General features: G+C 33.2%; 1 protein-coding gene across 2 annotated transcripts; it reads right to left on the reverse strand.

Moving 5' to 3' along the window:
* Positions 1–421: 421 nt before the first annotated feature.
* Positions 422–20424, reverse strand: Tango1 (transport and golgi organization 1). 2 transcript variants are annotated; one of them, XM_088230139.1, is made up of 13 exons: positions 20238–20424; positions 17615–19912; positions 16826–17031; positions 14695–14998; positions 13143–13480; positions 11632–11754; positions 11342–11511; positions 10638–10739; positions 9285–9478; positions 6250–6475; positions 3433–3555; positions 1561–1676; positions 422–567 (listed from the first exon to the last, which is right to left on the reverse strand). In XM_088230139.1, the coding sequence occupies exons 1-13, from the start codon at positions 20347–20349 to the stop codon at positions 497–499; spliced, it is 4383 nt and encodes a 1460-aa protein (XP_088086265.1). In that variant the 5' UTR covers positions 20350–20424; the 3' UTR covers positions 422–496. The 2 variants fall into 2 exon arrangements, with proteins under 2 accessions (XP_088086265.1, XP_088086266.1); XM_088230140.1 differs by lacking the exon at positions 17615–19912.
* Between the last annotated feature and the right edge of the window lie 278 nt (positions 20425–20702).

Raw genomic sequence — 20702 nt, forward strand, 5'->3', positions numbered from 1 at the left:
TATATTATAAAAATGTAGAATCAAATTAATGATATACAAAAATGTTACACTCATAATTATCCAAAATGTTATTTGATTAAACGCAATGAGATGTTCTCTTGCTGTGAGAGTAGATATCGCAATGTAGAGACGTTAGTTTAAACATTTGTATGTGTACAGAGATATGATATTATGATAGTGTCAATAGTTATAGTCAACACCTTACGGAGCAAGACCTTTGTAACACTTACTAACACTTGTTATTGTATGAGAGATTATGGAAAATGTTCACACACTTTGCAGACAATATGAAAATGTAATTTAGAATCTACGCACGGTTGCGTGTAATAAAATTTGTAATGTATTCATGTAAAAAATAAACGTTTGCTGTCTGAATTTCGTTTTGCATTTGGGCGATGGGGGGAGGAATGAAACAAGAGCATGAAACAGCAGTAATTACTGTTTATTTATAAAATCATTTATCACAATGAAGAAAAGGACATACAATTTTGATAGTCTAATATTTCCCTGAATGTTTACTTATCCTTTCTAATGACTCGGAAGACTGGCCAGAACCGGAACTAACACCTAAAAAGATAAGTAAACTTATTGGATGATGTACATATATACATTTACATATCTTCAAAACACATTTAATTGGTTGACCACAAAAACATTCATCTTTTTAAATATTGGGTTTTATATTATTTAAAAAAAAAAAAATTGTGTTGCATATTCAATTTGATGCTTTTGCCAATGTCATGTTGAATTATTTTATAAACAAACTGGTTCGCTACTGCGAACCGGGCCCAACCGTCAGGGTCTGCAACATAAACATGGGAAAGTCTAACAGTTCTGAGAAAGTTCTCTCTTTTATCGTTTAATATCAGGTTTATACCACGAGTAATAACGTCAGGAGATCAAATGAGAGTAATGCCAGGATTCCTTATTAAAGAATGCAAAGGCATTTTGTCTACCTTGGGAGTAAGATCACTTGGGGGGCGATAACAATGAGAAGTTAACAGATTTATCTTAAATTGTCTATAAAGTCAAATCTATTTTCTGTATGAAAACGTATTTGTATTATTTTTAATTTAAAACATGTTTAATTGCAGGTTACCGATGAAGATATTGATTTTTTATATTAACAAATTTTTGAACACAAGATCGATTTTACTTTATAGGCAATTGAAGATAACTCTGTTAACTACCCATTGAGCGGAAGGTTGACAGCCGTACACGTCAGGCAAGACTCACATTTGACAGAAAATCTGAATCAAATAATGTGGTCCTAAAACTACGCAAGCTAGTTGGCCGCGAGACCCGGTGCCTAAAGTGCCGAAAGAGACTAGAGGCTTTCGAGATGTGGTCCTATGGAATTATTTTGTTGAAAGTAAAAATTTAACTTAATACACCATATAATATTGTCATGATTGTAAAACAACGACTTATGTGATTTTCTTCAACTTAAGGTGAAAGCAGTTAAAAGCACATCCTTCGTTGCTGTAGAATCACGACGGTATGTTTATTTTTTAAAAGGTTGTCATTTATCGATTTATACAAATTAGAAATGTAAAATACCTTTATGATTTCGAGGGGCATGCCTTCGTGGTGGTGGGGGTGAAGGAGGGGGACTGAGATCTGTTTCTGTTTCATCGTAACGCCTCGACCTTCTCTCTTCTCCGCTATCATAATATCTGAATGAAAATATACTAAAATTAATAACAATTTTTTTTAAGAAAGTACATAGTGAACCAAATAATATAAACCTTGACAGGTTTCTATATAACCGTCAATAAAAAAATACACATATTTATTTATTTCGCTTGGCATTGGATATAATTCAAATAGGAACTTGATAATTTATAATTTTTTTCTTAATTGTAAAAATGTGTAAATAATATATGCATAAGACCTATGGGTGTCAATAAATATTATCTGGTAAATTGTGTACAAAAATTGACAAAAAGTTCATTTAAATCTATGAAGAAATTAATTAATAAATTAAAGTGAAAGGTTGCAATGATTATTCATCACAGTTGCATTTTTAAAAAATTATATATTTTTTCCTTTGCATTTTACAATAGGTATACTAAGTTACAAATACATAAAAACAAAAAAAAACCCACAAAGGCATGGCCTGTGTGTGGATATACATTTTATTTTTAGGCTACTGGAAGAATACTATATCAAAAAATAAGTGCTAGAACACAGTTGAATGCTTATTTAGAGATGACATCATTCCCTTATCTATTTATTTTATTTATTTATTTCATTTTATTTGGGATTTTTACAGCTATTACATAAACAAAATAATTAGAAAAATCTTAAAAATACTAAAGCCAATTAAAAAAATCCACTGTAAATATAATGACACATAATATATAAGAAAAGAAGTTTAGTAATTGTATTTGTGTGACGTTTGTATTCATGTGTATGTGAATGTGTGTATGCGTGAATGAATGAGGGAGAGGATACATGTGCGTGTGGGAATGAAAGAGGGAGAGGGTGCGTTTGTATGGGTGCGTAAGTATGAAAATAATATATTTGCTTAAAACTTGTAAATTGTATTAAAAATGGTACAATAAAGAGCTTAGTAAAAAGTTAGAAACCTTTTTGTTAAAATTCAAATGACGAAATGATATAAATTGTTTTTTTTTTTTTTTTAAGTATGTTAAATTTCAAAACCGTATTCTGAAGAAAAAAAAAGCATTTTATTTTTTAAATTTAACTGATACACATCGAATGAATAATGTGGGACGAGTCCTATACAATACAGTAGGTAATCACAAAATGCAGTAAATACGAAATAATGACAACAATAAAATAAGGATTGACAATACGCAAACGTTGATTCAAAACGAACACACAAATGCATATTATATGCACCTACATAATATATAAATAAGAATAACATATAAGTTTAATAGAAATGATTCGGATTATAAAAATCAGCACCAGTGGTGCTACATTGGTACATCAATTGCATCGTAGCTTGATCATTTTTTTTACACAGGAAGAAGGTAAGGTGATCATGCTTATGATTCAGGTGCCAGTCCAGATACAAAGAAATGTTAGATTGAAATATTGGTTTTAAACTGCCGGTTTTAAACCGGTTTTAATGCGCCAACCACTGCACTACGAGGCGGATTTATCTCCACTCGATTTCTTTTTTTGTGATTTTTTTAGTGGCCGTCAAATGGAAAACGTTCGTCTAGGATTCCGCTTATATTGGATACACAGAACTGTATTCTTCATCCGCTTGGAAATGGAAATATATACAGATGACAGTCTTACAATTCGCAATAGCATTTGAAGTCACAAAAAAGTCAAATCATTTGATAAAACTACATATTCAGGCAGACTTCAAATATGCATACATTTATGTATTTAATAGTAAAGAAATTACTCTCATAGGAGACTTAAAATAGGTCTTAGAAAAAAGATACTTGCCTATCATCTTCATATCTTCTATTATTATACCCTCTTCTGCGAGCCTCTTGAGGGGAGAATGGAGATCTGACTCTGTGGGGAGTAGACCGTCGATCTGGACTGTAGTCTCTTTCTGGACTATACCTAAAATAAAGAAATACGATTTACATTACCTACATACCCAAGAATAAAGAATAAAGGGGTACCTAAAAGAAACCAAAGTATGTTGTGGCAAGGTTTTTGTAGTACTGAGTTCAGCCGGTAGGATCGTGTAGAACTGTCTTTTCCCAGTAAGCATGCCAAATGTCATTTCTAAAGACAGTTCCGTTGGGCTGGTTTTTTGTGACTAATGTTTTGTGAGATCATCGTATTTTCAATGGTTGATAGAGCGCGCGGCCATGAAGTTTTGCAACCTGCTTGGGAAAACTGGCACAGAAACTATTGAAATGTTAACAACGGTCTACAAAAATGATACTAAGGGGAAAACTTAAGTGTTTTGAGTGGTTTTCCCGTTTTTAAAGAGGGGAAATGTCATTTCATGACCATCCCTGCTCTAGACGTCCTTTGATGGCCCGAACTGATGAAAATGTTGCTAAAATTCACCAAATCATCCTTGAAGACCGACGACAGACCATCAAATAAGTTGTGGAGCTATCTGGAGTGACTTGGGAGTTCAGTGCAGTGAATATTTGGATATGAGAAGGGTGGCTGCCAAAAATTTTCTCACACCGCCCTTTGTGTATCATTTTTTTCTAAATCAAAATCAAAATCATCATCAAGCATCAGTTTTTGCTGAAATAATTAATTACATGTTTTTTTAATACATTAGCTCACCAAATTAAGCTAGTTATAAGCCCACCAAATGTATACATAATGATGTATATAATGATGAATACATTTGGTGGGCTTATAACCATGTTATAAAATTGTAATCGGGTTGTGGTAGAACAGGGGGTGAACATATATTTAAATTTGGTTCTTTAATATTTCAATGAGACAACAACTTGAGTAAACATATCGATAATTATAGTGCAATATGTTATGTTATGTATTTATATATGTATTTTTTTTTTCATATTTATGTTCAATACATGTTAAAGGCAATTTTTGTCGTTTATGTAAAAAAAAAAAATATGTCCCAACCTAAAAAAATTTACCCTTTTTACTTCAGGCCCAAGTGTTCACAATTTAGGTTCGATCAATACACATACTTTGATTAATAATGAAAACTCTGATACTTCCTAATACATTATAATCTTAGACTTTTTAATACAAATTATAATACTTCAAGGATAAGTGAATGAAAAAGAACGAGAAACCCGAATGAGCACAGAGCTCGCCGCGTTGCACTGCTCTAGCCATATTCATAAATATACACATTACTATGTAAGTGCCTATACACTAGCATACGGAGGGCGGTTTAATAAGAACCCATGTTAGGAATGAAGATGCCATTTTTGTCAAAAAATTAATTATTTTTCAACAAAGTTCCCTTTTAAGGTTATACACATTTCCCAACGTCCCTGTCATTTTTTTAATCCCTTGAAAAAATATATTGTCGAGCTCTACAAAATACGCCTCTGATAACCTCATTTGAGCTAATTTTTTGCCTGCAAAGCCATTTCTTCATGTTCAGGAATAAGAAATAATTACAGGGAATCAGGTCGGTCGAATCGGGCGGCAGCAATTCGTGCAGTTTGGCAGCGACAATTCCAGATTCACGTGCTTGTGGTAAACAGTACTTTCTTCTTTGCCAAATGGGATAGTGTTTCCTTCAATTTCTTATCAGAGGTTCAATAACTATATATATTGTATTGGTATAGTATTGGCCAGGGATCGTTTTTCCTTTTTCCATGAGTATAGCGCCCTTCGCATCCCAAAAAATTGTTCGCATAACTTTTCCGGTTGAAGAAATTGTCTTCGCCTTCTTTGGAGCAGATTCACCGGGAGCAACATATTGTTTTGATTGTTGCTTGGTTTCCAGTGTATGATGATTAGTTCAGGTCTTATCTACGGTGACAACTCGTCGCATAAAGTCCTTCGGATCGTGTTTAAATTACTCAAAACACAGGTTCGAAGATGAAAACAGCACCTGCTTATTGTCCACCGTAACCATCGCGACATCCATCGGGCAAACATTTTCGTCGCCGACTTATAATGTAAAATATTAATTGCCGTTCCCATTGACACACCTATGGGATCTCCTACTTTGCGCATTTTCGTTCGACGACCAGCAAAAATCATGTCTAGTACTTTTTCAATGATTTCCTCGGTAACCACATCTGCCAGGCGTCCTGGGCGATCTTAATAAAAATGGATGTTCGGTCACGTTTAAATTCATAGAAACAATATCTAACCGTTGTCATTGATGGGGAAGGGTCCCTATAAACAGCATCCAATTTTGCTTTAATCCCCTGATATATTTTACCATCCGAAGGCAAATCACTAAACGATATCGCACTTTCTTCATTTTAGCAAAAACCCACTGCTGTCAAATACAAACTAACATATGAATCAAGTGTCAAGTTTGTTTTGGTGTCGTTCAACATATGGCAGCACAAAACGGTAACAGCAACATGCCTTAGTAAAGCCAAATGTCATCAAACACGGGTAGTTATTGAACCGCTCTCATATAATGCATAGACACTACACTTTTTTAATTAAATAATTATTAAAACAATGCTAACGAATGATAATAAGAAATTAATCAGAATCATTTACTAATTAAGATGAGAGAGAAAATGTTTTTACCCTCTCCTGTAAAATTAGGTGAATGTGGGTTGCGACATATTGCACTATAACCCTGAATATTAATCTTTACATAAACTTATTACTTACCTGGAATCTGGCGAGTAGGTGTGGTGGCGCATATGCTGCGGTGGAGGGCTGCTGAGGCGACCCAGGGGTGGGGGGCGGTGGGGCGGCAGTGGTGGCGGCGGCAGGAAGGGGAGGGGTGGCGCCATGGGAGGGGGCAGGAATGGCAGAGGGTGGGGAGGCAAGTGGGGTAAGCCTAATAGAGATAAATCTGGAACGGGATCACCAACATTCATCGGTGAAATCACACCTATGAAACAAAGATACATTTGTGTATCAATATTATGAAATAAAAAACTCCAAGTAAATTGAGGGGTGTTAAAACAAAGATGGCCATCTCCACCATTGATCTGAAATGAGTTAGATATGGTTATGGCTATCCATAATGTAGAAACAAAAATACTATTAACAACTGCGAAGGTTTCGGAGCATAAGTGGTAGTATCTTGTATATTTTTGACTAAAAATGTATTTAGTTCCGCAACAATAACGGCAGAACGTGATGCTACAGAACAAAAACCAAAACTAAACCATCTAATAATATGAAATAAGTAAATAATTTACCGATTAATAGCAATAAAATATACATAAAGAATATTGTCAATAAGTATTAACTAAAATAATACATTATCCTTGCAGCCTGGGAAATGTACCAAAAAAAAACATTTATTGCATATTAGAGAAAAAAAGGGAAGAATGGCATCTCTTTTATAACAAAAAGCATACAAATCGTCAGGATCGTAGAATGACGCATGTGATTTTCTTCAACTTTATGTGAGAGCGGTTTGAATTTATTTTTTTACACTTTATGTCAGAACTTAATAAGTGCAAAAGCATACCACTTGATACTTGGGTAAGTTATATATTTATTTATATTTATTTTTCAAACCCTGAAAAAAAAGACTTTATATGTATATTTTTTTCAATATCAAATATAAAAAGTCAATGTCCCATTTTTCACACATTCGTCATTTTTCTACAATCCTGACTAAATACACATAAACACACCCTTATACACACATATATATAAACATATATATATATACGCAAACACACATTTAAAAATGTTTAGTATGTATAATTTTTAATTAGAAACATAACTTTAAGTCTGTCTTAAACCTCATCTTTATTATGTAAAATCATTGTTGACTGTATGTTTCTACAAAATAAATAAATAAAATAAAATACAATAATATAAGAAAGAGAAAAACCCGCCAACAGATCTCTCTCTCCCCCTTTAAAACCTTTCCTCACATCGTTTCCGCATTTGCGGTGTTGCATTTTCTTATATTTTCAGCTACCCTTCTATTGTTGTGTTTACCCTAGTTGGATCATATTTGGTATTGAAATGTGTATACTCTATAGTAAATAAAACGACACCTGTTTAAAGACATACATTTGCTTTTGTATAACATTTCTTAAATATGTGCATAGTTTAGTTCGTGAATTTAAAAAAAATATATACCACCCAGAGAATATGAAGTATTTCTGCCCACTAAAATCCAAAGCTGGTATTTGAAATGTAAAATCTATTGTGATATCTTAAATAACCATATTATTGCTTAGCAGATACAAGAAAATTGAAGTAAATTCTAGATTTTTATCTCTATAATTAATTTCAATGAACTTTCAGAGATAATTTTGAATATATTTACATAAAAGTGATATTTAATAAAAAGTTACTTATCATATTTAAAATGTACAAATATTATGGTTCATTAACTGAACTTTGATAACAATGAGAATAGTAAAAAAAGTTAGATTGAAATATGAACTCAAGAGCCTAAAAAAAAACTATGTAAATACTTTGATAATACATTAAAATTATTTAGCTAAACATATTCGTACCATAAAATGGTACTCCCCCAGCTGAGAGAAAGTAGCCCTCAAAAATTACGCTGAAGAATAAACAAACCACTTCGGTCAACAATTCCCCGGGTAATTACTAGAACTAAGTAACTTTAAAATCAGCATTTTTTTTTACTTAAAACACGCATTAGTATCTTCCTCCATGAATGCTAGAAATAGGCAAATAGTTATGCATCAAAATTATATGGTGATTTGAATGCATGACTAGTCTATTTGTAGCATTCATGGAGGAGAATAAAAATGTAATAACTCACAAATGCAGATTTTGATGGTACCAGTTGTAGTAATTACCCCGCAATATAACAGGGGCAAGGAATAATATACATGGCAATATTCCTACTCACGATTGGTCAAAGATGTGACGATTATTTTTCTGCGAAATTGTTTGATAAGCTTTCCTGTACAATTAAGCTGATAAATAAATAGAGAAATATTCAATAATGATATCAAAATTTGCTTGAAGCGACTAAACAAAGAAAAAAATGAACACTGCAAAGTCTACTCCTGAACCGGTTACCCTAGTGAGGAGGACTCTCAAATTAATCTCATATATAATGTTTTATAATATGAGTTTTAAAAAATACATATTCTCAGTAACAAATATTTGTTTTGAGATGTCAGTCGGGGAAGCAAAAAAAAAAGTTATACCATGTACATATAGCTTATATGTATATAGCTGGGTTTCTGGCTGTTGTTGGTGACTACCAATTTAAGAAAAATGAGTGGCATCAAATAATCTTTGTTCAAAAAAGAAATTTTAAAAAATCTCATTTTGTAAACACAAAAAATAATATTTCATAATATTGAACTTGCGGTTTTACTTATATTGTTGATTTGGGATGAACTTTTAACTTTAAAAGTGCAACATCTCACAACTAGTTAAATATATTTACAAACTTATGCCAGAAATTCGACTATATCACCATCATCATTCCCCTTTCGACACATGGTGCATAAGACACTACATTGGTAAACCACCCGCAGCTTAACTTGATCATATTGTAACATGAATGTAAGACGATAAGTCTTCCGCTTCGCGTGCTGGTGTCCTGGGACTATTAAATAATATTCTAGTGTAAAAACACCTTTCTAAATCATTATTTCGTGCCAATCATGTCGGGAATTCAACCCTAAACTTCTTGCATAGAGGCAGACAAAATACTTTTGACACTTCCTAATGGTCACACTTACGCTTATCAGAGGGCGATGGTGCCGAAAGGCGATGTCGCAAGGCCTGAGCCTCAGAGGCTGCGGCCTCAGCCGACCTCTCAGCCGCCCGCCGTGCCAGCCACTGCTCGTGAGCCTTCCTCTCCAGAGCTGCTCCTCGAGCTCGCCAAGCTCCTTCCTGCTCCGCTAATTCGCGACGCACTGCTTCTGCAGTATCTCTGTACAAAATTACAAATGGAAACTTTGTGAATGTAACAGCTAATTAATATTAATACTACAATATTTTGATTTTGTCTAAGTGTTTGTAGACAAAGGCTGGATTTTATCCCCTAGGTAATTATTAAGATTATTGGTAAAGCATTAAAAAAAAATGGATTTAATTAATTTTTATTTTAATAATATACAAAAGTAAACAATGTAACGCATTTTGTCTTGTTAAGACGTTATCAAACTGATAATGCCCTAAAAACAAAACTTTTTTATTGAACAAAGTGACAAAAAATTATATTTGTATGGAAAGGGTTTTTCCAAGAATAGGAGCGCTCGAACTTTGACAGTGTATAGCAGCCATGTTGGTGAAGCTACAGCTGTCAAGTTTGGAGGTTTTAATAATGTTGAGCAAATCATTAAACTTCCCTATCAAAATGAGTGTTTATTTGGAGATACATTTCAGACGGAAGTTCATCTTCAGCGATGTGGCCCATTTTTGATGAATGGCTATGCAAACAAGAAAAATTGATACTTTTGGGAAGATCTACATGAGATCCATCGATTGCAAATACATCCAGAAGAAGTCAAGGTTTGGTGTGGATTTTAGTCTGGCAGGGTCATTGGCCCGTACTTCTCCAAAATACACAAGCACTGCCATAACTATAAACAGCAAGAGATACAGGTCGATGATAACCAATTTTCGGTAGTCTGCATTTGAAGATATGGATCTCAACAACATTTCGTTCCAACAAGACGGCGCTACGTGCCATAGAGAGCATACAACAATGGATCTTCTGCGTGACAAATTCTACAGCATGGTGATCTCTCATGTGTGATTTAATGTCATTAAACATTAGTTTGTGGGGTATACGTTAAATCAGGGGTCTATTTGAATAAGCCGCAGACGATTGATGCCTTAAAACTCAACATAAACATTGCCATCAATGATATCGAGCCTATTTTATGGAGTCAAGTCATCGAAAATTGTGAATCTAGGATACGCGCCGTTCAGCGAAGCCGCAGCGGACATTTGGCCGATATCATATTCCATTCATAATGTAATCAAAAACTCTTTCAAATAAAAAAAAAAAAATGAACAATATCTCATATACAACTATTTAAATTCAAAGTTCAAACGCCCTTCATGGAAAACCCCATATTACTAACTTGTACTGTTGAATCTCTTGCTGAAGACTTTGTATTTTTTCAACAGTAGACATTGCTTCCCCTTGCTGGGAGAGCCATAGAGATTCTTTGGAGCTTAATTCTCTGAAAAGTTAAAACCGCATTAATACAAAATACATTAAAAACATCTTTAAAATGCAAAAAATCTTATTTTTGTAATTCTGGTTTTGATTTTTTTAAATAAAAATATATGTACCATATTTACATCATACTTATAACTTATAAGTAGACTGCATAAAAATAATCTAAGCCCGTGTTCATATAGCATGCCTAGTTTTCATCTAGTTTGAAAATATGAAAAGGAGTTTTTTTTTTCAATGAGGAAGTTCAGTGGTTATTTGTTAATAGGCTATTAATTGCTATTAAACTAAGCTGAAGTATTTTTATCGTATTTATCGTATTGTCACTATGATTTTATAAAGTTTTGTAATTTTAAAAATCACCAATGAAACTTCGAAATTACACCACGTACCCGCTAAATGACAAAATACCCAAAATGTCGAAAAACACGGCTGGCCCGAAACCGGAAATCTATCGCAACAACAACATTTTAAATTTCATACATTTTTCAGAAACTTTGAAGTACAATAAAATGCTCTAATTTTTTATATCCAATTTGCCTTAACGCTGAACTTCCTCTTCAAAAGATTTTTATTTGTAACACAGCAAATATATAGACAATTTACTTGAGCAATTCTGCCTCCTTTTGTTTGAAATAATTGGTTAAAACTTCTAATCTGGAGGTCGCTTGAATTGATTTCTGTTCGGCTTCGTTTAATTGTTCTTTCATTTGAGCCATTTGAGTGTTCTGTTCATCTACTTTGTTAGATAATTCCAACATAAGTGATTTTTCTGTCTGAAAAAATAAATTTGGACAATAATGAACTCAATCCGAATGTTATATTTTAAGAAGGACATTAAGGACAATGCAAGAGAAAATAAATAATATGTATTGTATTTATAAAGTAAGGGTTACCTCTAATTTATCCTGCAGATTTTTTTTTTCCCCAACAGCTTGGGTAAGTTCTGCATTTGAATGGCTCATGTCTAGAATAGCTTCGATGTTTTTACTATCCAATTTAAGGAGTCTGAAATTTTCCTAAATACAAAAAATAAATATACATAAATAAATGCTGCATTAAGAACATGCAAGTGTAAGTGCACATATAAAATTGAATATTTTTATTTTTAAATGAAAATATTGATATATTCAATGATGTTTACATTCCTGTTTTTAAAATAAAATTCATACATTCAAAAGGTAAAAACCTTATAAATTACAGCAATAAACTGAAAACATTTTTTTCTTCAAAATAAAACAAACTTTTGAAATACATAATACTATATTATACAGTCTATTCAAATGTTTGATACACTTTGCTTGTGTGCGTAACAAAACAGTTTTCATTTACAGTACTCTCTCAGTAATCTACCACCCTAAAAACCAGCCAAGTGTTCAATTAGTGAAAACATAACAGATATTTCATTAAAAAAAAATTATCGAGGAATTTGTACTCGCATCTTACATACAGTCAAATTAATTCAAATTATTTATAAAATAACAAAGTATTTGTTCAGTGTTTTTTGTTTGCGGCGGATTACGGAATTCTGCATCCGAATACTAGCAAATTATAAGGCCTAATTTTGTACTATCAATTAGTTAAAATATCGGCAGATTAAAGTGGTCGTCGGATTATCGGGCGGAGGAATACTGAGAGAGTACTGGAACTCATTCAAATGTGTGTGTTTACATTGACATAGGCTTATTGTACATTGAAACGCACTGTACATTCCAAGGTAATTTTATATTATTACACTTCGGGCGGGAAAGGTATTTCTACCCGTTCAGTCAATTGATGCTTAACGGCGGGAGGGTAGAAATACCTTTTGCGGCGGCCTCATTTCAAAGGCAAAAAAGAAAGAATTATCCAATGTTTTTATATGAATATTATATACCAATCTACTAGTTAAGGTCTTAACTATATGTACATAATTATCAAATAGCAATGAAAATCTTATTTTTTTAAACAAAATATAAAATAAAATACAAAATATGTAATGTTATAAAATAGAAATCGAGTTTTACTTAAAAATTGAACCATAATGATGTTGAATTACAAATAATATTTGGTTTTGGTTTGTAATTTTAAAGCTTGGATATGCTGAGTTAGTATGTAGAAATTTTTATTGAAATATTTTTATTATTTTCGAAGATATAGCAATTTAAAACAAATTAAAGAAATTTGCGCGGTACCTTTATTTCGCCCATCGCCAGCGGTCCACAGGCGCAATACCTTTCCCGACCGAGGTGTGTTAATAAATTTTTGAAATGTAACTCTTGACTAGTCCCAAAACCGTAAGTTAATCTCTTATTTTCATGCAGTTCTCAAAATAATACTCAAAATATTGAGAAAATGCTGTTTTTTCAAAAAGTTTCATCCCATTGCTTGCAGAATAGGAAGAGAAGACAAATTGAACATGATTTACCTGTAATGATGTGACTTCATGTGATCGTGCTTTCAGTGCTACTTTGGTTGCATCAAACTCTTCTTTTTGGATTTTGATCTGAGACTTGAGTTCCTTAACTTCAGCCGCTCTCTGATCTTTAACTTGTTGGAGGCTCCTCTCCATATTGGATGCGAGGTCCTGGAGTTGAGTGGACTTGACTTCGCACTCCTCACGAGCCTGCCGGAGTTGGTTCTGACAGTCAACGAGTTCCTTCTCTATGGAGGCACTCTTGTTACCGATCTCAACCACTTTAATGAGAAGTAACTCATTCTCCTCTACTTTAGCAGCTAGCTGGGCTTTTGTCTGATTCATGGTTGCTAAAACAAAAAAATGAAATTTACTTATTTATGTTCAAAGCATTAACTTTGTGGTCAAATATTTTAACAAGTGTTAGTAAATATTAATTTTTAACCACTTGCCGAATTTTTATATCTACCGATTTCGAGACATACCTGTCTCTTCATTAGGACACTTACTATACCAACAAGCAAATACTAAAGTACACTTTCACCTTTGCTGTGACATTCAACCACTTAGCCCCTGCCCTTCAGACCCCCCCCCCCCCCACACATTCTGCAACATATCACTAAATATGATTAACCCAATTTTAGTGCATGTTTGGCCATGGTGGTGTTTGCATCCTCTTTAACTCTGCGTGTTATTTATGTATTTTTTCCTAAATACTATGCATACTACGGTGACGGTAAAGGTAAGCGTGTATTTTAGTATTTGCATGTTGGTGTAGTGAGTGTCCTGACTAAGAGACAGGTACGTCTCGAAACCAGTAGAGATAAAAAGTCGGCAAGTGGTTGAATACTAATATTTACTAACATTAATTGAAATTGACTTATTCAGGAAACAATATTTTCACAAAACCTACAAAATTAGGATATTTACTTGGTTTTAAATATCATGTTTATCAACATTTTTCAAATTATTTCATAATAATAATTTTAAAACAATTTGTGATTGGAGTATTGTCATATTTTAATAGCAGAGTTGTTTATTTTTCAATGTTTACATATTGTATTGATATTTTAGAATAAATATGAAGGTATGATTTCTAAGTAAACTAAACTACCATAAATATTTATTTATTTATCATATACACAAAATTATTCATCAATATGAAGTTTCTTTGACTGTCTAACTAGGGTAAATAGACCCGTTCTATTGGTAAATGGATAACTTTTTTATTTGTTTCATTACTAACCAGCATGCACTTTTCCCTTAATAAGCATATAAAGACTGATATACATATAAAGATATTATTGATATACATATTAAGTGGCCAGTAAATAGCGAAATGTTTCCACATTTATTTAATAAGTAAAAAAGTATGGTAAATAGAAAGGTTTCTTGAATAAATTAATAAGAGAAAATGTTTCGCTATAGGGCAAGATTGTCATTGTTGATTATTTTATAAAACAAATAAAGAGATAAGAGAACATAATAATTATATATGTATATTGAGTACATTTTAGTGAGAATAAAATATCAGATAAGAATGCAATAATAAAATGATAATTACTTTGCTGATCATCAAGCTGGGACTGAAGATTAGAAACGGTGAAAGCTAAGGAATTACTACTGGTGTCTTTGGATGATAACTGTTCATCCAGAATGGCTTGCAATTCAAGAGCAGCTTCAGTAGAGTTAGCTAATTCCTCTTCAGCGGATGCCAACTTATCATGGAGTTCCGCTATGGTCTGCTGAGAATCACCTAACTCCTTCTTGAGACATGCCACCATCTCATCAGAACCAAAAGAGCTATCTTCTATTCCACATAGTTTTTCCTTTGTAACTGTTAAGTCATCCTTAAGAATGATACACTCCTGTAAAGGTATGATTTAATTACCAAACTATTATAGTTTATTCTGTAGTCAATTGACATTGCTTTTGTTTATTATTTATATTTAAAAACAAATATTGATATTTTGTGTAAATATTATGAATATAAAAAAGATTTTAATAGGTGTGGTTTGCGGTCAAATTGGACACTTATTTTTTTTAAAATGAATAACCCGCTAAGCCTCTATTCTAGAGGCTTATCAGCAGGTGGGAAAGAACAGATATGGAAGGAAGTTATGAATAATGCACCACAACATCTAGACCAATTTAGAAAAAAATATTTGTCGGATTATTTTCTCGCAACTGGCGGGAATCGAACCCGCAACATCAGATTCACAGTTGGCCGTTTAACCAACAGCGCTATGGCGGCTGTCATTGCAAAGTCAAGAGGGCCAAAACTTGTAAATACGTCATAGTTATATCACACAACCTGATGCTTTGCGATTCTAGCTATGGGATTACAGCAAATTAGTTTAAAAAAACATGTTGATATTTTTCTTAATATTACTGTGTGTAAAATGATCATGTTAAAGGTCAAACTGCACTAGAGCGTCGCTATGCTGCACTGCACGGCTTGTCGCAGCAACACGAAACATTATGGTCACTGTTTTGTAACAGCACTAGAGCTGCGCTACACTGTGCAGAGCGGTGCGGTAGAGTTGCCTCCGGAAGTGAATTTTGACACGCAGCGACGCGACATGCAGTGCCGCGAGTGCCAGTGCGCTATAGTGCAAATTGAAAAATTGCATTTACTTATCATTACTCACCTGCAACGATAATTCTTGCATGCTGACGCCGATTTCTTTTTTAAATTGATTATTTTTTTAGTTGAATTTCGCTGAATTCGCTTGCATTAGCTCCAATTTTATTATACAAATTGCAAATTCTATGTATGCATGAATTTTTTGTTGCATTAGAATCAACAGCAGTACAGGAAAATAATTTGGTATGATGGGTATGTTTAAGAGGTACATAAAAATCAATTAAACTAAATAAATAAGGGCAGTCAGTAATGCCATTTGAATAAAAACATTTGAGTCAGCAATCTGTGGTCTACTATCTAAGTAATATCCATACTCCCTGACATACAGATAACGCAGCTGCACCCTTTCCACCATTAAGGAATATCTGGTCTCCTTTATGGAGCAAATGATGGAACTGAATTCCAAGCAACTTCTTACCGATGCAATGTTTTCATTACCTGAATATTAGAAAAAATCTTGGCATTTCTAAGAACAAATCCAAGCATTTTAAAAGACTATTCCATAATGGAATCATATGAAAATTAAATCATAACCTAGTTTCAAAAAGCATCCCGAGATCCCTGGACAACAGATGTGATGCTACGCAGAAAAATGCCGTCATGTATGTGATGAGAATATGCTGTATTTTTTAAATTTATTTTTAATCTTGAAGTAGGGCACACATAGACATATTCTTATGTGTGCTCTAATAGTAATAATGTATATATATTTTATTAAAAATTCGTTTACAGGGCCTGGTCGGGGGCCTCGAAATGTCACGACAAAAATTAAGTTTTTTTGCTCCCTGCTTGGTGCCCCCTTAAACTCTGTATGCCCAAAGACCATTGCATGGCCTAAGACGACCATGAGAGTGACGCTCTAGTGCAGTTTGACCTTAAATATCAGTATTTCCTTAATTATTCATAAAATTATATGACAAGTGGTCCATCAAATTGCTAACTAATTTCACAAATTCTTTTATGAAATAGAACATTCTATAATATTGGCCTTCAAAATCCTCCATTGCAATTGTCACAATACCAGGGTTAATCATTGATAATTTCTTACCTTAGAACTACACAGTAATTCTTTTTGTAAAGAATTCACCATGGCCAGTAGTTTTCCATCTTGTTTTCTGTTTTCCAAATAGTAATATCCAAGTGTGAATACAAGAATAGTAACGGCTGAAGTTACCAGCCAGAATATCTTATCAGCTGAAACATCAGACCAGCTATCCATTCTCTCTTCAGCCAAACACTGGGGTGGAGAAGAAGCTAAACCAAAATAAAATGGATCATGCTGACTGTCATAATGTAATAAATAAATTAAATTTACCGTTCATTACAGCTAACTGTCATAATGTCTTAAGATCATTTTAAGATTAATGACATATTTTGTTTATGGGCGACACGAGAATTAAAATTCTTAAATCAAATTTCATACACAGAAAATTGATCAACCAATTGCATATTCAATGTAAAATAGTTCTTAATCAGCGAATGATTAAACAAAATCACTGAAATATATTTCAAAATGTATCCTAAAAAATGTAAAATAGAATAGCAAACAATGCATTGCAGCAAATTTTGATAACAATATTTTTATAAGAAAAACAATTAGTTTACAACGACCATGACCCATCAATTATAAATAATACATAAAAAAGAAAGAAAAATAATAAATACTTTACTGAGAAGAGTTATGAAGCGATAAGATTTAATTTCCTTGAGGAAATAGAAATAAACTATCGTAAAAACTTAATTCGCATTAAAATAGTTTGTGCACAAAATATTAAATATTGCGTTAAAATAATATCGGTAGACAATAAAGGTTTATTCTGCAGAGCGGGTCACCAACCTGTGAATATAGCAGAAATGTATTGGTGAGACTGTCCATGCTCATCTTCACCATTGGGGGTAATTTTGATAACAGTTTCTTCTCTGTTCATGAGTTCTTCCGATGTATCACTTGGCCTAATCAAATTAAAAACTTTCCCATACACGCTTTCGAACATATTCAATATGTTCGTAATATATGTCCCGCTGATTGTTTCCCCGTCTACTGAGATCGATTGAACTAGATCCTGATCATTGATCACCTCATCAGAAAAATTAACTTCATTAATGCTCTGTGCGTCTTCAATTATACCAGATGCATTATCTTTGTACTCTGGAGCGGGATCGATGGTATCTTTAGTTTGCGATGTAACTGTGGAAGATTGGTCGGAATAATTTTCAAAATATGGAATATTTTCAGGAACGTCATTTGCCGGAGGAGGGGAATCAGCAGTTTCATCTACTAATAATTCTGCATCAAATTGTTCATTTCCTGGTGATTCATCGGTTTTATCTAACAAGATTTCTGGTGGAAAAGTGTTGGTTATATTTGAAGGTTGAGTACTACTTTCAGTAACATAGTCTGCAGGAGTGGGGCTAGCGAGAAAAATGTCAGCACTTGTTATACTCTGCAATGGAGGTTCTGTGGGTGAGACGGTATCAGGCAAAATGGAAGATGATTTGGATAATCCGTCTTGCGGGTTTAGGTTAGTTATTGAATTATTCTCTGAAATATGGGTGCCATTTAAATTATTTAAATTACTTGAACCAGTTATATTGTCAGAATATTGAATAATATTTGCATCTGGACTTAAATGGACTTCGATACTTGGAGATGGAATTGAAGACTGAGGTTTATAATAAAAATTACTAGGGTGTTCGAGCTTTTCTTTTTTCTCTCGCTTTGGAGAACCTTTATCGAGATATTGAGCATGATTATCTATTTTTATTGTATTGTCAATCGGTTTACGATGGCCGCCTAGGGGAGTTTCCGCATAATTCAATTTGTTGGTTCTATTTTTATGTAACTTTGGTATTTTAAAAGCTACTGCATCGTTGGTACTCTCATTAGCAGGGTGAGCATTATCAGACAGTTTGGGGGATTCTGAATTAATAGAAAGCACTGGCACTGGCTCTTTATCTGATGTGGTTTCTGCAGCTGTAGGTTTATCAATAATGTAACTTAGTCGATCCATATCAATATTATCATTACTTTGGTTTAGCACATCTGACACTAATTCTTTTGTAGGCAAGTGAACCTCTATATTGTTTTCTGGATTAGATTCATATTTTTTATGTATGTCCATATCTATAGATTGATCTTTGATGTTTATTACTGAATCATCTGTTTTATTTGCTTCCACTAGAGGTTGAGGGTCCATGTCTAGCAAAGAGGGTTGCTGTGTTTCATTTTTTACTTCAAGATCCAAACTAGGTTTCTCTTCAATTCCATTCTCAAAGTTATTAGGCTCACTGGCAACAGCATTGCTTTCATTCAATATTTCAGAATCGCCTGTGTTAGATGAAACAGGAACATTTTTCATTGGAATACTCTCCTCTTTATTATCAGGTTGATCCGCTGGCATGGTTTGAGGCAATTTATTTTCTAATTCAGAAATATTAGTTGTGGGCTTGATATTGGAAGATTCATTGATGTATTGTTCATCAGGAGAGTCATCATCATAGAAATCATTTTCAGATTCTTCATCTTCATCTTCATCATCACCATCATCACCATCATCATCATCACCATCATCACCATCGACATCATCATCATCTTCAACCTGTACAGCTGAATCTGATAACATATCATCACTGGTTATATCACTCGCTGGTGATGGCTCTAAATTATCTGCATAAACAGTAGCCTCCGAGTGTGGCTGAGAACTTTTAATATCATGTTGTGAATCTACAGAGTTCGCTAAAGCACCTTCAATAATTTGTGGATTATCAATATTTTCTGTATCTACAAAAGCATCCATTCCTCCTTTTTGCTGTAAAACATTTTCAGCATTCTCCTTCATATTAGCAGCACCATCGTACATCTTCTCATTTTTCTTTATCTTAGGAACTAAATTATCATGAACAAGTTTGAAAATCTCGCTTCGAACAGTTAAGTTGGCTTTATGTAAAGGTTTTGATGTGCGAATATACTGCTTAGGAAGATAACCTCGTTTGCCATCTATTTCTACACCCCACAGATCTGTTTCTTTTCCGACAGGTTTGGAATATACAACAACATCCTGATTTTTCCGGCATGACATTATGTGTTCATTCGCACTCGGGTAGGTGAGCAAACATTTGCCTAAGCCCAATGGTTCTGAAATGATAATGAAATGAAAGGAAGTAAAGAAACCAAAACCACACAAAATATCGAAAGCGGGCAAAAATCAAAGGCAAATTAACAATCAATATTGTGCACTTTAATTAAAAGCATTACACTGTACTAGGTTGATGTTATGTGTGAAAGGGGGTCATAATGGTATTTTACATTTTAATTGGCTTAAATTGAAAATAATTATCGAAATAAATATATACGTATTCAGGAATGTTGTTTAACATTATTAGATAGTTAAAAATATATATTACACGACAGATATCATATATTTACTTAACATAATGTTATTTTATTTGTTTGGCCTTACCTGTACATTTCTCGTCCGCGCAACGAATAAATTCTGGTAAGTTTGAGTATGCTTGATGCAGTAAAATAAGAAAACAGCACAAAACTTTAAAACAAGTCATTATCAAATTCATTTTAACATATTTTTAACGCACCTAATAACTATCAAGTAACAATCGGCCACATCATTCGAGGAAATTTACATAGATATTTCAGACATCAACTATCAGTAAGATTAAAACTTGACAGCTGATCCGCTGAATGTTGCCAGTTGATAAAAACGCTGTAAAAAAAAAAAAAAAAAAAAGTGCTTTATCCGTGGAAAAAAATATACAGTCTACTGTTAATGAAAAAATATTTTGCAAAAAACTGTTCTTAGGGTGGGACACTATCATAATATTTATTTTTTTAGAATCGATTCCAAATTTCGATAGGATTAGTTTTTGCAAGACTGCAGTTTTCGCAATTTGAAAAAAAAACAGTGTTA

The sequence above is a fragment of the Micrasema longulum genome, unplaced genomic scaffold (assembly GCF_059751315.1).
Source record: "Micrasema longulum isolate JH-2025_06_02 unplaced genomic scaffold, ASM5975131v1 h1tg000732l, whole genome shotgun sequence".
In the NCBI taxonomy this organism is placed as follows: domain Eukaryota; kingdom Metazoa; phylum Arthropoda; class Insecta; order Trichoptera; family Brachycentridae; genus Micrasema; species Micrasema longulum.

Coding starts and splice junctions, on each gene's coding strand:
- Tango1 (XM_088230139.1), bottom strand. CDS start 20,349: ATGAATTTGATAATGACTTGTTTTAAAGTTTTGTGCTGTTTTCTTATT. Junction 10,740..11,341: donor AAGGAGGCAGAATTGCTCAA/GTAAATTGTCTA, acceptor TTAACTTTTCAG/AGAATTAAGCTCCAAAGAAT. Junction 3,556..6,249: donor ACCTACTCGCCAGATTCCAG/GTAAGTAATAAG, acceptor TCTTTATTTTAG/GTATAGTCCAGAAAGAGACT.